The sequence below is a fragment of the Coregonus clupeaformis genome, chromosome 36, assembly GCF_020615455.1.
Source record: "Coregonus clupeaformis isolate EN_2021a chromosome 36, ASM2061545v1, whole genome shotgun sequence".
Taxonomy (NCBI): domain Eukaryota; kingdom Metazoa; phylum Chordata; class Actinopteri; order Salmoniformes; family Salmonidae; genus Coregonus; species Coregonus clupeaformis.
The window spans coordinates 11,893,548-11,910,375 of NC_059227.1; the positions used below are offsets into that span (position 1 = coordinate 11,893,548).

Consider the following 16,828-nt stretch of genomic DNA (forward strand, 5'->3'; position numbering starts at 1 on the left):
TATTTTGATTTTGTAAGCCAACACTTTTGAGATCAGTCAATAAATGCTTCTGGTATTGACTTATATGCTGCCCCTGTCTTCATGTTGTTGCTGGACATATCTTTTTAAAAATGTGTGTAGGTCACCTAAATCATCAGAAAAATTGCCCCCCCTGAGAATTTTTTCAGGAGCCGCCACTGACACCAGGTGCATTCAACAAGGCATACATTTGTTGAATGTTTGTTAACATAAAAGATCATGAGTGTTTTTACTGTCCCAGTTTGCTAATTTAGTTCAGATTTTCACTGTGTAATGCTGGCCCCTTCTAGAGATTTGGGGCTTAGAAACCTCAGTAGCAGCTGATTCAAGGCTCTCATTAGAGTTGAGTATTTTCTTTTACAGTATTACAAACATTACAAATACACCCAGAGTTGCATGCGGATTCCACTGACAACTTTCCTGTGATCATGAAACTGTGCCACAGAATTTAGCACAAAGAGTGCCTATTAGCATGCATACATTTTTTTTGTGGTATTATTCCTAGTTGTCCAGTGTTGTCTAGTGCAGTGGTTCTCAAACTTTTTTGGCCCGTGACCCCAAAAAACAATTGCTTCAAAGCTTGCTCCATAAGCTTGCAGACCTAGTCTAAATTGATGTATGAGTGGACCAGATTGCAATTGCTCTCTCCCTATCTTTCTATATATTTATCTCCATCTCCTCTATCGTTCTCCTCTCTCTCTGTCTCTAGGGCCTCAGCAGCCTCTTCAGCTCACTGAAGGTGGTCCGACTTCTCCGCTTGGGCCGCGTGGCCCGGAAGCTTGACCATTACCTGGAGTACGGGGCGGCGGTCTTGGTTCTACTGGTGTGCGTCTTCGGCCTGGTGGCCCACTGGCTGGCCTGCATCTGGTACAGCATTGGGGACTACGAGGTCATCGACGAAGCCACCAACACAATCAAGACAGACAGCTGGCTCTATCAGTTGGCCACGAGCATCGGCTCACCCTACCTCTACAACGCCAGCGGCTCTGGCCAGTGGGAGGGCGGCCCGAGCAAGGACACTCTCTACATCTCCTCCCTCTACTTCACCATGACCAGTCTCACCACAATCGGCTTTGGCAACATCGCTCCCACAACAGATGGAGAGAAGATCTTCTCTGTGGCGATGATGATGGTGGGCTGTAAGTATTCTTATTTATCTGTGACTATGTAGGTTATTCTCTTTTACAATAACTAATAGCTCAAAGTTGAAAGGCTCCTCGCCAACTAAGATTCTACATTTCAAGCCAAGAAAGACTACCACTGATCATGTGCAACTACCGGATACAGTACGGAACATAGTCTAGGGCTGCACAATTAATCTCATTTTTATTTCAAATTGTGATATTGACATGTGCAATATCCATATCGCAAGAGGCTGCGATTTTTTCAAACCTTACTCAGCTGCGTGTAAAGTATTTTCAAGTTTACTCCGTTTGTTGTCTCTCTCCAGTCTCCCTCTTTCTCCTATTGCGGCTGCTTCCCACACACACCATGCCCCGCCCCCTGTCACTCAAGCAGGCACAGTTCTGGGTCTGCATGAGAGTCTGGGTCTGCATGCTTCTGTTAGCTAGGCCAATGTATGCAGTCAAGAAACAACAGCGATTCTGCTTTCAACTTTTCTTCTCCATATAAATCCACATGTTTTCTGTATTGTACTATTAGTTTGTGTATCTTTATCTCTGCAAAACGCTACCACATGTGCCTACCACATGAGTGCCACACGTGCTAATGCTAATCACTAACTAACCACTATAGTGCTGTACTTGCTGTTATAAGCATGTATTAACCTTATCTTCTTCTGTAGTTTCTTTCACAATACTTTTTTTGTTAATTTATTGTAATACTGTATGTCCCCTGTTCAAACAGCCTGTTATTTACCTGCTGTTTGCAGACCCATAACCTGTTTTATACAGGTTACATGACTAGGTCCTGTGCTGGGTTTTTTGTGCAAAAAATTTAGTGTTTTTTACCCCCTATACAAAAACGGTAAAAACCCTCTGTGAAAGGGTTATTGTAAGACTTAGAATATGTTTCATGTCAGGATCGTGATGAGATTATATGGAATCATGAAATTAAGAGATAGGCAGTAGGTTTAACACAATCTTTCATGCGGTGGAGTTATCTGAGGGGATATTTGAGAACATATTTTGATTTGAATCAGAGCAGTTAAAAATAATTATTAGATCAAGAGGCGCTTGGGTTGCATCATCAAGGCTAGAGGCATTGGGGAATGCCTAAAACCCCAGCGCAAATTAAGCCATGAGGGACTGATACAATATGGCCTGGCTTTTGATTAGATTAATGAAGGATCAGAGTTGTTGCATTAGGCCAGAGTTGTTGTGTTTAGAGTTTGGCTGGGTCAGGTTGGTAGGGCTAGATTTGTGAAGACATTCATGCTTTTAGGAGGGGGGGAAGGGCGGAAGAAAAATCATACTGGAATACACTAAAATGTGTAAGAAGCACAAGTTCTCTCACACTTGTTTTTCCGGACGACACAGCAGGGTTTCTTTCAACACAAGATTTATAAAATGTCCAGCGTGCTATGAATTTAATCCCGGCCAAGAGCTTGACTCTTCCATTGCTCTCCTGCCATGTGTGGTTGTTTAGGTAATACTAAATGACTAATAGAATGGCTAATGGTTTACTGTTTTCAGAGTCATATGAGTAGTATTGATCAATCAGACATTCGAGTGAATTGATATTATATCGGTGCTATAGCACTGAAGTTCTGCGATACCCTTAGAGTTCGGAGCAGTCTGACCACACGTCAGATGCATTTTTATCCGATTGAATCCTGATTGAATCCTTTTTGGGTGAATACCAACGTCACTGGGCCTAGGATGGAGCTCAGGAGACCTGTCCTATCTAATTAATAATAAACACATACCTTACGTAACAATCTTCCCAACTCGCCTCTTCCAATACAAACAACACACCACATTAACAAACACACACACACACACACACACATAAACAGACACACACACACTTTGAACAGAATAGCCCAGCAGCAATTGGCTGGTGTCCAGCACTATACCTCAGCACATTTTTTAATTTGAACAGAGGCAATAGAGTACTGTATGCTGATTTAGCAAGTCATATTCTGGGCCCTAGAGCTCCTCAGGGTAGCACAGCGGTGTCTCACCTACAAAGGGTATTTATTCTGGGTCACACTGGGACCAGGTATCCCCTGTCTGCTGACATTCATTTGTTTTATTTCTCTATTTTCCTTTTGGCCCTGTTTTGTGTGTTTGTAAATTACATTAGATCAGTGTGCTGCATCTACTTTGCTCATTGAATAATGTTGTTTTGATTACACAATGCATAATGCAGGGCTCACTAGACTGCAAACATCTGCACACTTCTTTTACTCATCACCATCTTGATCTTTTGTGAGACAGTGGATACAGTGCATTCGGAAAGTATTCAGACCCCTTGACTTTTTCCACATTTTGTTACGTTACAGCCTTATTCTAAAATGAAAAACTAGACCTGTGCACATAAGGCCTAGAGATAAAGAATGGAGAGATAAACCTGTACTCTGCAATTTACTTTAAAAGGTGATTTCTGCTTGAGCCTACATGTGATTTGTTTGAATCCAGGCCCCATGTTTTGGGGTAGACATGATGAAGTCACTTAGAAGACGTGGTCACTACTGGCCTATAGATTGATATGACCAAATTATGAAAATATTCACAATTGTATTTTAACAAGCACTTTTTTTTTTTTATGTTGGATGCACATTAGTTGACAGCTCAATTGCACATCAACACACATTCAATGTTGTATGGTGTCTTTTGCCCATATGGTGTGCCAGACCTAGGTTCAGATACATTATTATTTAAGTATTTGTATTTTAAATACTTTTTCTTTGTATTTTAGTATTTTCAAATAGACTGGCCAAATCAACTACTTCAATTTGCAGTATTTCAATGTCTACTTGTAAAACCAAATACTCCAATACTTTTTTCCCCAAATACAAATGCAATTTTTAAATTACTTAAAAGAAATACTATCTGAAACTATTTTCAACTATTTTTCTCCATTGTCAAATACCCTTAAATACTCTGCTTTAAAAGTTGGGCAAAGAGGCGAATGTTTGTATACAACACAATAAATTGATAGAATAGAATAACTTCATTTTTCCAGAAGGAACTTCAGTTGTGGCAAGTCAAATAAGATAGAGATATATTGTAAACATATAAACAGAAACATTCACACATGACAGATACAAATGCTTACAATGTATATACAAGATAAACATAAGTCACAAAAATCTATTTCCATTTAAAAGCCTTACAGATGCCAGTGCAAAACTGGTATTGGCTCTCATGGTTTTAAGAGATAAAGACCTCAGTCTGCGCCCTGATGGCAGTACTGTATATCAGTAAATATATACAGTACAAGTCTGTCACGATCGTCTGAGGAAACGGACCAATACGCAGCGCGTGGAGTGAACATGATGACTTTATTTATAAAAGCAACCACGAAAACAAATAAACGAATGACGATAGTGAAGTCCTACAGTGACTACGACTGAACCTGGAACAAAAACCCACAACCCCAAGGTGAAAACACACAGTATAAATATGGCTCCCAATCAGAGATAACGAGCCGACAGCTGACACTCGTTACCTCCGATTGGGAGTCATTGACCAAACATAGAAAAAACAACCTAGACTAACCAACATAGAAATACACCCAAGTGAAATGAACAACCCTGGCTCAAAATCAAAGTCCATAGAGCCAGAGTGTCACAGTACCCCCCCCTAAAGGTGCGAACTCCGGGCGCACCAGCAAACAGTCTAGGGAGGGTCTGGGTGGGCGTCTGTCTATGGTGGCGGCTCAGGCACTGGTCGTGGTCCCCACCCCACCATAGTCACTACCCGCTTGTGTAACCTCCTCCACATGACCACCCCCAACTAAACCCCACAGGATTAAGGGGCAGCACTGGACCAAGAGGCATCACCGGACTCAGGGGCAGCACCCGACTAAGGGGCAGCACCGGGCTAAGGGGCAGCACCGGGCTAAGGGGCAGCACCGGACTAAGGGGCAGCACCGGGCTAAGGGGCAGCACCGGACTAAGGGGCAGCACCGGCCTAAGGGGCAGCACCGGACTAAGGGGCAGCACCGGGCTAAGGGGCAGCACCGGGCTAAGGAGCAGCACCGGGCTAAGGGGCAGTACCGGACTAAGGGGCAGATCCTGGCTGGCTGGCTCTGGCGGATCCTGGCTGGCTGGCGGATCCGGGCTGGACGGCTCTGGCGGATCCGGGCTGGACGGCTCTGGCGGATCCTGGCTGGACGGCTCTGGCGGATCCTGGCTGGACGGCTCTGGCGGATCCTGGCTGGACGGCTCTGGCGGATCCTGGCTGGACGGCTCTGGCGGATCCTGGCTGGACGGCTCTGGCGGATCCTGGCTGGACGGCTCTGGCGGATCCTGGCTGGCGGCTCGGCGGATCCTGGCTGGACGGCTCTGGCGGATCCTGGCTGGACGGCTCTGGCGGATCCTGGCTGGACGGCTCTGGCGGATCCTGGCTGGACGGCTCTGGCGGATCCTGGCTGGACGGCTCTGGCGATCCTGGCTGGACGGCTCTGGCGGATCCTGGCTGGACGGCTCTGGCGGATCCTGGCTGGCGGCTCTGACGGATCCTGGCTGGCGCTCTTGGCTGGCTGACGGATCTGGCTGCTCATGGCTGGCTGACGGATCTGGCTGCTCATGGCTGGCTGACGGATCTGGCTGCTCATGGCTGGCTGACGGATCTGGCTGCTCATGGCTGGCTGACGGATCCGGCTGCTCATGGCTGGCTGACGGATCTGGCTGCTCGCGGCTGGCTGACGGATCTGGCTGCTCATGGCTGGCCGGACGGTGCTGGCTGGGCGGCTGGCGGTGGAGGCGGACCCCAGCCTCGGAGAGTGGTCATCACCTCCCCGCAGGGCGGTTCCCATCTGCAGGAGCTGCTCTTGCTGGACCCGAACCTGGGCTTCCAGTCTTGCACGGGCTGCGTCGGCTCCTGCTGATTCCATCGCTGGTGTATGATTCTGTCTGGCGGAAGGCTCTAGCGGCTCCTGTCTGGCGGAAGGCTCTAGCGGCTCCGGTCTGGCGGACGGCTCTGAAGGCTCATGGCAGACGGGCGGCTTTGCAGGCTCAGTACAGACGGGCGGCTTATGCAGCGCTTGGCAGACGGGCAGTTCAGGCGCCATAGGGCAGACGGGCAGTACAGGCGCCGTTGAGCAGACGGGCAGTTCAGGCGCCGTTGGGCAGACGGGCAGTCCAGGTGCCGTTGGGCAGACGGGCAGTTCAGGCGCCGTTGGGCAGACGGGCAGTTCAGACGCCATAGGGCAGACGGGCAGTTCAAGCGCCGTTGGGCAGACGGCAGACTCTGGCCGTCTGAGGCGCACCTTAGGCCTGGCGCGTAGTGCCGGAACTGGAGGTACCGGGCTGAGGACACGCATCTCAGGGCTAGTGCGGGGAGAAGGAACAGGCCGGACTGGGCTGGCGACGCACCCCGTAGGTTCTGTGCGTGGAGCAGGAACAGGCCGGGCAGGGCTGTCGACGCACACCGTATCCTTGGTGCGTGGAGCAGGAACAGGCCGGGCTGGGCTGTCGACGCACACCGTATCCTTGGTGCGTGGAGCAGGAACAGGCCGGGCAGGGCTGTCGACGCACACCGTATCCTTGGTGCGTGGAGCAGGAACAGGCCGGGCTGGGCTGGCGACGCACACCGTGGGCTTGGTGCGTGGAGCAGGAACAGGCCGGGCTGGGCTGTCGACGCACACCGTATCCTTGGTGCGTGGAGCAGGAACAGGCCGGGCAGGGCTGTCGACGCACACCGTATCCTTGGTGCGTGGAGCAGGAACAGGCCGGGCTGGGCTGGCGACGCACACCGTAGGTTCTGTGCGTGGAGCAGGAACAGGCCGGGCTGGGCTGGCGACGCACACCGTGGGCTTGATGCGTGGAGTAGGAACAGGCCGGTCCGTACTGGGAACACACACCACTGGCTTTAACTGGGGATCAGGAACGGGCCGGACCGGACTGGTAACACACATCAGTCTCTCACGCCGTGCCGCAACAACTTCCCCTTCCTCTACTCGCCAATGGCTCCCGTAATCCGATAGCCTTCTCTCCACGTCTCCCTGTGGCAGCCTCCTGCTGCCCAGCCGCCCTAAGCCATGTGCCCCCCAAAAAATTTCTTGGGGTTGCCTCTCGTCCTTCCGACGTTGGCTCTGCCGACGCCGTTGCTCCTCTCTCCGTCGCCTCTCCTCTGTTTCGCTCCATGGACGGCGATCCATGCCGTCCAGGATTTCTTCCCACGTCCAGGACCCTTTACCGTCCAACAGTTCCTCCCATGTCCAGACCCTTTGCTCCTGGACGCGCTGCTTGGTCCTTTTTTGGTGGGTTATTCTGTCACGATCGTCTGAGGAAACGGACCAATACGCAGCGCGTGGAGTGAACATGATGACTTTATTTATAAAAGCAACCACGAAAACAAATAAACGAATGACGATAGTGAAGTCCTACAGTGACTACGACTGAACCTGGAACAAAAACCCACAACCCCAAGGTGAAAACACACAGTATAAATATGGCTCCCAATCAGAGATAACGAGCCGACAGCTGACACTCGTTACCTCCGATTGGGAGTCATTGACCAAACATAGAAAAAACAACCTAGACTAACCAACATAGAAATACACCCAAGTGAAATGAACAACCCTGGCTCAAAATCAAAGTCCATAGAGCCAGAGTGTCACAAAGTCAAAAGTTTGGACACATCTACTCATTCCAGGGTTTTTCTTTATTTGTACTATTTTCTACATTGTAGAATAATAGTGAAGACATCAAAACTATGAAATAACACATATGGAATCATGTAGTAACCAAAAAAGTGTTAAACAAATCAAAATATATTTGAGATTCTTCAAATAGCCACCCTTTGCACCAATAAGAAGAAGAGACCTGCTTGGGCCAAGAAACACGAGCAATGGACATTAGACCGGTGGACATTTGTCCAAATTGGAGATATTTGGTTCCAACCGCCGTGTCTTTGTGAGACGCGATGTGGGTAAACAGATGATCTCCGCATGTGTAGTTCCCACCGTAAAGCATCCCATCTGGTTTGGGCTTAGTGGGACTATCATTTGTTTTTTAACATGACAATGACCCAACACACCTCCAGGCTGTGTAAGGGCTATTTTACCAAGAAGGAGTGATGTAGTGTTGCATCAGATGACCTGGCCTCCACAATCCCCCGACCTCAACCCAATTGAGATAGTTTGGGATGAGTCGGACGGCAGAGTGAAGGAAAAGCAGCGAACAAGTGCTCAGCAAATGTGGGAACTCCTTCAAGACTGTTGGAAAAGCATTCTAGTTGAGAGAATGCCAAGAGTGTGAAAAGCTGTCATCAAGGCAAAGGGTGGCTATTTGAAGAATCTCAAATATAAAATATATTTTGATTTGTTTAACACTTTTTTGGTTACTACGTGATTCCATACGTGTTATTTCATAGTTTTGATGTCTTCACTATTATTCTACTGTCACGTTCATTCATAAACGGGACGGACCAAGGCGCAGCGTGATATGCATACATGTTTATTTAAACTTAATAAACACTCGACAAAACAATAAACGAAACGAAACGTGAAGTCCAAGGTAGACAAAACAACATACCTTATACGGAACAAGATCCCACAACCCACTAGTGCCAATAGGCTGCCTAAGTATGGTCCCCAATCAGAGACAACGAGCGACAGCTGCCAACATAGATCTAGACATACTACACCGGCCAACACAACATAGAAAATCACACCCTGACTCAACAAAAAAGAGTCCCCAGAGTCAGGGCGTGACATCTACAATGTAGAAATTGAATGAGTAGGTGTGTCCAAACTGCTCAAAAAAATAAAGGGAACACAATGTAACTCCAAGTCAATCACACTTCTGTGAAATCAAACTGTCCACTTAGGAAGCAACACTGATTGACAATAAATTTCACATGCTGTTGTGCAAATGGAATAGACAACAGGTGGAAATTATAGGCAATTAGCAAGACACCCCCAATAAAGGACTGGTTTTGCAGGTGGTGACCACAGACCACTTCTCAGTTCCTATGCTTCCTGGCTGATGTTTTGGTCACTTTTGAATGCTGGCGGTGCTTTCACTCTAGTGGTAGCATGAGACGGAGTCTACAACCCACACAAGTGGCTCAGGTAGTGCAGCTCATCCAGGATGGCACATCAATGCGAGCTGTGGCAAGAAGGTTTGCTGTGTCTGTCAGCGTAGTGTCCAGAGCATGGAGGCGCTACCAGGAGACAGGCCAGTACACTAGGAGACGTGGAGGAGGCTGTAGGAGGGCAACAACCCAGCAGCAGGACTGCTACCTCCGCCTTTGTGCAACGAGGAGCAGGAGGAGCACTGCCAGAGCCCTGCAAAATGACCTCCAGCAGGCCACAAATGTGCATGTGTCTGCTCAAACGGTCAGAAACAGACTCCATGAGGGTGGTATGAGGGCCCGACGTCCACAGGTGGGGGTTGTGCTTACAGCCCAACACCGTGCAGGACGTTTGGCATTTGCCAGAGAACACCAAGATTGGCAAATTTGCCATTGGCGCCCTGTGCTCTTCATAGATGAAAGCAGGTTCACACTGAGCACATGTGACAGACGTGACAGAGTCTGGAGACGCCGTGGAGAACATTCTGCTGCCTGCAACATCCTCCAGCATGACCGGTTTGGCGGTGGGTCAGTCATGGTGTGGGGTGGCATTTCTTTGGGGGGCCACACAGCCCTCCATGTGCTCGCCAGAGGTAGCCTGACTGCCAGTAGGTACCGAGATGAGATCCTCAGACCCCTTGTGAGACCATATGCTGGTGCGGTTGGCCCTGGGTTCCTCCTAATGCAAGACAATGCTAGACCTCATGTGGCTGGAGTGTGTCAGCAGTTCCTGCAAGAGGAAGCCATTGATGATATGGACTGGTCCGCCCGTTCCCCAGACCTGAATCCAATTGAGCACATCTGGGACATCATGTCTCGCTCCATCCACCAACGCCACGTTGCACCACAGACTGTCCAGGAGTTGGCGGATGCTTTAGTCCAGGTCTGGGAAGAGATCCCTCAGGAGACCATCCGCCACCTCATCAGGAGCATGCCCAGGCGTTGTAGGGAGGTCATACAGGCACGTGGAGGCCACACACACTACTGAGCCTCATTTTGACTTGTTTTAAGGACATTACATCAAAGTTGGATCAGCCTGTAGTGTGGTTTTCCACTTTAATTTTGAGGGTGAATCCAAATCCAGACCTCCATGGGTTGATACATTTGATTTCCATTGATCATTTTTGTGTGATTTTGTTGTCAGCACATTCAACTATGTAAAGAAAAAAGTATTTAATAAGATTATTTCATTCATTCAGATCTAGGATGTGTTATTTTAGTGTTCCCTTAATTTTTTTTAGCAGTGTATATATATATATATATATTATTTAAAATATTGCTCCAGATCAGTGCATTGCATGTTAATTGAAACTCTCCGTAACCTACTCTGCTTTGTAGTCTTTTATTTGTGAGACGCCTACTCCAATGTATCTGTGCCTCCTGTCAGGCTGCATTTGAATGAGGCTATGCTCCAAGTAGTCGATTGGACTCTGTGGTGAAGGCACTGCATTAAGTGCTGTGGCGTCATGCAAGAGTTTTCCTCAGGTCAAGGGCTGCTGCTCCTTTGTGCGGACTCTTCAGTGAGCTGTGTGGTAAGAGAAATAGAGGTTAGAGGAAGAGAAAGAGAGTTACCCAGAGAGGGGTGGCTAATCTTATAGTTTCTGCCCAATGCCCCAGTCGATGAGCCGAGATCTATTAAGTAAAATGAACCCCCTAGGGTCTAAGGGCCCTGGGCTGGGTTTCTACTAAGCTAACATATGTCATTGTTTTAAGATGGTCATACCAAGGATAATTTAGCTATTTGATTTTGAATTTTATGACCCCTGTAGGTATCAAAAACAAATATTTAAAAAATATTTTTTGAAACATTGAATTTGGCCTTACTGCTATTAGCCATAAAAATACATTGAATAACAGATTCATACATGGAAAACAGATAGCCAAAAAATAAATCAAAAGAAGGTATGTTTTGACCTGTAAGTTAGCTTTGACGTGGAAATGCCCTATTCAATTCTATTCATTTTTCGGCCTGGTACCGGGTTACCTTCAGATGAGTTCTGTGACACTTGTGGGGGTTCTAGAGCAAAACAGAGGACACCATCGTGTTCGTGAGAGTCTCATCATCCAATAGAGGGGTCATATTAGCCCAAAATGTTCGGACCTACAGACGTTTTCATGAGAAGACCGATTTCTGGGATGTCTCCTGGTCTGACAAACACCGCTGTAGCTCTGCCACCTTCGTCCGCAGATGTAGTCCCAATGTATTGTGAAATCTAAACGTCTAGGAGCAACAACGGCTCAGCAGTGATGTGGTAGGCCACACAAGTTCACAGAACGGGAGCGCCTAGTGCTGAAGCGCGTATAGCGTAAAAATCGTCTGTCCTGGGTTGCAACACTCACTACCGAGCTCCAAACTGCCTCTGGAAGCAACGCAGCACAATAACTATTCTTTGGGAGCTTCTTGAAATGGTTTTCCATGGCCGAGCAGCCGCTCACAAGCCTAAGATCACCATGCGCAATGCCAAGCGTCGGCTGGAGTGGTGTAAAGCTCGCCGCCATTGAACTCTGGAGCAGTGGAAATGCGTTATCTGGAGTGATGAATCACGCTTCACCATCTGGCAATCCAACTGACTAATCTGGGTTTGGCGGATGCCAGGAGAACGCTACCTGCCCCAATGCATAGTGCCAACTGTTTGGTGGAGGAGGAATAATGATCTTGGGCTGGTTCGGGTTTCATGGTTCGGGCAAGGCCCCTTAGTTCCAGAGAAGGGAAATCTTAACGCTACAGCATACAATAGCATTCTAGACGATTCTGTGCTTCCAACTTTGTGGCAACAGTTTAGGGAAGGCCCTTTCCTGTTTCAGCATGACAATGTCCCCGTGCACACAGCGAGGTCCATACAGAAATGGTTTGTCGAGAACGGTGTGGAAGAACTTGACTGGCCTGCACAGAGCCCTGACCTCAACCCCATCAAACACCTTTGGGAGGAATTGGAACACTGACTGCGAGCCAGGCCTAATCGCCTAACATCAGTGCCCAACCTCACTAATGTTCTTGTGGCTGAATGGAAGTAAGTCCCCGCAGCAATGTTCCAACATGTAGTGGAAAGCTTTCCCAGAAGAATGGAGGCAGTTATAGCAGCAAAGAGGGGACCAACTCCATATTAATGCCCATTATTTTGGAATGAAGTGTTCGACGAGCAGGTGTCCACATACTTTTGGCCATGTAGTGTACCTTAACTAAAACCACTGTAAAGGTTTTGCCTGCAAACTTTGGTTTTGAATCGCGACATTCTGGCATGTCTGCCTTGTGATTTGTTCGGAGAGACCCCAGATTTATTTTCACTCCCCTTATCGACACTCCCCAGTGACGTAGATCCAGTATGCCAAAAGAGTCCATCATTGAAACCATACCCTAGTCACTGTGTTGCCTAGGGTCGTGTTTTTGAGACTACCGCAGATGCGGAAGGCCGACATCGGCAGATGCGGTGGATTGAGATGCAGCCCATGCAAAAAAAACATATCTCTAGTTTAAACAGTTGGATTTTGATGGGGATTTCTTTTACTATGCTAATTAAATTTAGGCGCGGGTGTGTCAATCGACTGGTTTTTATTTGAACCTCGTTGGCAATTCTGTCAGTGTTGAGACATAGCTTCTACAAGATCTTGTACAATGGAATATTTTATTTTCTCTCCATATCATTCTCACATTGCACATTCTAACCTTCACTGTCTGCACTTTTGAGCAATTTCCCACTTTATTTTCTTTGTATACCTCAGCCCGCTTGCCCTGCCTGTCAAGGTGGGTCACACTGATGCTGAATTCTCTGGACCTGTATGCAGAACGCTATCAGGCAATCATCACCACACTGACCCAGACACCAGAAGTCCCGCTGGGTCCCTTGTTACTCGCCACATTCCAGCTCTCAGTGGCATGATTGGATTCATGCTTCATGCCTGAAGGGACGTAATTAGACAGCGGTATAGGGACTGCTGTCTATTAAATGACTGAAAGGGGAAGTTGAATAATAAAGGGTTAGACAACAGGGGCTGTCTGAGGACAGGGGCTGGAATGTATCACCATGTTCTGGGTGGAGAGGAGGGAGTTTCAACCCACCCATTTAATTGGCTATACATTGAACAGCCCACTACTCTGCACATAAATATAGCCCTGACAAGCACAGAGGTGCATTTGATTTCAAAGCCCTGACCCACTCAAAAGATCAGCCGAGATTGGTCATTTCTGCCTACATTGCAGTCGTGCCCCAACTCTCATAATACCTGGATAAGTGTTTAACATGTCAGTAACCACATCAATATGACATTGCAATCTGATGCCCGACTGCAATCTAGATCAGTGGTTTTCTACCTGTGGTCCGCAGACCTGGGGTACTGCAGTAGGTCTGCGAATTCTCCTTTTTAATAGATTGTTTTTCATCAACTGTTGGGAGTATTAATGGTATTATAAACAATTTTAAAATAATTTTCGCAATGCCAATTGTTTAAAATAATAATAGTTTTGCTACATTCACTGATAAAATTGACTATAAATTTGATAGGCAATTTTATGTAATGAAATTATTTGACTCTGCGAATGGTGGTCTTAATGAGCTTTTGACTGTGATTTGGTGGTCCCTGGAAAATACAAAGTTGGGAACCGCTGATCTAGATGACTTCATTCAATCATTAATTAACTGTGCAGCTTTGCAGACAGTTTGGAACGCGGACGTTAACTTGTCAAAGCTGCATTATGTTGCTTTGTGCGCGGCCCAACATAATTCAGATAGAATTGTGAATGATAGATCTGTCATTCTCATTGAAAGCACGTCTGATAAGCGGTAGATCCGTTCTATATGTGCTATTTCTATGCTTCCCCTCCTTAAGTTTTGTTTTCGCAACTTTTACTTTCGGTAACCAACCTCGGTTAGGGCCCCCAAAAGGCTAGAGGCGCTTCTGCCTGATGAGCTTCCATTATGTTTTCCTGAACATTCCAATACCTTTCCTATGCATTTTAGTGACTTACTGCTGCTAATACAAATTGTTACACTTTTCCCATATTCAAGTAATTTGAAACATATTAAGTTATTAACCTTATGAACATAGAAAGTTTCTGTGCCACAATGGTTAAATTTTTTACATTGTATCTTTTAATACTGGTAATCAAAATGTGTTATGTATCAAGTTATATGGCTACAATTTGATTAATGTTTGAAGTGTGATTTTATGATTGCTTACTAAAAAGTTATTGTTTAAAGACCCCAAAAAGTTATTGTTTACCTTTTATATTACTAAATACATAATGTCTATTTATTTGGCCCACAGCCCACCACTCAGATTATATTTTGGCCCACCAAGCCTAAAAATCTTAGAACCCCTGCTCTACCCCTGCTTGTTTTGTAACATAAACTGAAATATGGCTTACATTTTAGAATTTTAGCAACCAGGCAATTTCTACACATTGAACCTTTAATGTTGGGTAATGCATCTCCAGGTTGTTTGGCCATTGGTTTTGATCAACTTCCGGTAACACTTTACTTGACACCCAGCGTCATAACACGTTATGACACGGTCATAACCATGTCATAATATGTCATAACAGCTGACATAACTTGTCATAACCTGTCATAATATGGTCATAACACTGTCATGACGTATATATTTACACCTGTTATGACATATATTGCATTATTTTTTTCTTAAGTCCTTTGTTGTTGTAATTAATTTTTTACAGTCATGTTTTTTTTCCATCATTATTTTATATAACTTGTAAAAAATACACTTTATGACAATTTCATAAAGCATTATGACCACCGTGTGTCACTTTACTTGGACTAAGAACATGCACGTTATGACACTGTCAAGAAGCATTATCACCATCATAATCATAGAAGCCAGATAGGCCTATCACGTACATGCCCTTATGTCAGTCATCAGTGAAAAAGAGGGTGTCTTGTCCTGCTCCTGAAATGTGCTCCTGCATTCATCCCAGTCATCAGAAACAGAGCATTGGGGTAGGTGCATGTGTGACATCAATGTGTGTGTAATTACAATGATTATTTAATATGGTCAATTTCAGAAAATGTTATATAACAAACTATATATAACATACTGTTGACAAGTAGGCTATTGTGTAATGGAATGTTTTGTCTTGTGTGGTAGGTTTTAACACTTTTATGTAGGCGTCATAACCAGCTATAAAATAACGCAATATATGTCACAACAGGTCTAAATATACAGTACCAGTCAAAAGCTTGGACACACCTACTCAGTCTTTCTTTCTTTTTACTATTTTCTACATTGTAGAATAATAGTGAAGACATCAAAACTATGAAATAACACATATGGAATCATGTCAAGTAAAGTGTTACCCAACTTCCTCACCATCCCCCACTGAACTATCTCAGGTCTATCTACAACATCAATACTCAGTGCAACATTTGTATTCTTTACAAATGTCCATGGTTCTCTTACAACAATGGTTTCTTGGAGTTTCTAGACACAGGTCTCTGGTCTCACATAAAGAGTAGTGCATTTGACCAAATCTATTATTTTCCCCAAATTCCCAAGGTCTATCTACATTTCAACATTCGTTGCTTGGAGTTTATAGTCAAATGCGTCTCTGGTCTCATAGAAAGAGTAATACATTTGACCAAATCTAGGAGGATGCTCATTCTTTGTAAGTAAGACAGGATGCTGGAGGCTATCAGCCTCTATTCTCAAAGCAATCATTTGTTGTCTACTGATGGACCACTTGAGCTCTGTCCAAGGCGGATATGAGTACTTTTACTGGCGTGCCGAAAGACTCTCCACCAGTGTATTAGGCGTTCCATGGCAATCCATACAAATCAGCCGCCATTACAGAGCAATTCTACAATAATCTGAGACCATGGTACCTCAGAGACCCAGTTACTGCACTGTGATGAGAGTGTGTTATTGACTTGGAATGGGACAAAGTTACTTGAAAAGGAGAGGGAATAGAATTGAAACTACGAGAAAGCAGGATGAATGTAATTCTGCCGGTTCAGATCATTAAGTCATATGCCTGTCCAGCCAAGAGAAGGGAATTGTAGCATGTCTTCTCAATCTGTGTGTAATGTTCACCCTGATTCACGGCATTCAAATTATACTTTAAAAATATACTTTAAAGGAGCCCTGCTTCACAAAAATTCAGAAAATATAAGGTACAAAAGGAACTAGTGATACAAATTACAACAAACAAAGGTAGAAGCATGAGAAATGCAACAATACAAAAATACAATTTATTTAAAAAAAACACGGAGGAGAACAGTTCCTTTACCAATACCCTAAAATGCCTGAAAGGCACTAGAGCGTCCAAACGTAGGGTATTCTGAAATTTGTTCCAAGTATGCAGCGCATAAAAACTAAAGGCTGTTTTACCTAAATTGGAGGCGACGAGGAATTTCAAAACTATAGAAAACTGAAAATAACTTAGAGAACTGAAGTCTTTGTTATTTGTTTGTGTCCCTTATAAATGTAAACAAAATAATCACACTGATATAATATTTGCTTAACTCAAAATGATATTGTCTCAAAGATCAGAATAAGACAAGAGAAACACTTTATTTTCAGTAGAGTCCCAACCCTATGAGTCCGTAACTAAACCAATCAATCCGATCCGCCAGTGACTCGGCGGCAAGAGC

At 45.5% G+C, this 16,828-nt stretch overlaps 1 protein-coding gene across 1 annotated transcript in view; it reads left to right on the forward strand.

Annotated features, from left to right (window-relative positions):
• kcnh5a (potassium voltage-gated channel, subfamily H (eag-related), member 5a) overlaps positions 1-16,828 on the forward strand; it is a 169,858-nt gene that overhangs the window by 87,041 nt on the left and 65,989 nt on the right. Inside the window, exon 7 of the mRNA XM_045211191.1 lies at positions 728-1,157. Coding sequence (XP_045067126.1) covers positions 728-1,157 — 430 coding nt within the window. The remainder of the gene's footprint in view (positions 1-727; positions 1,158-16,828) is intronic.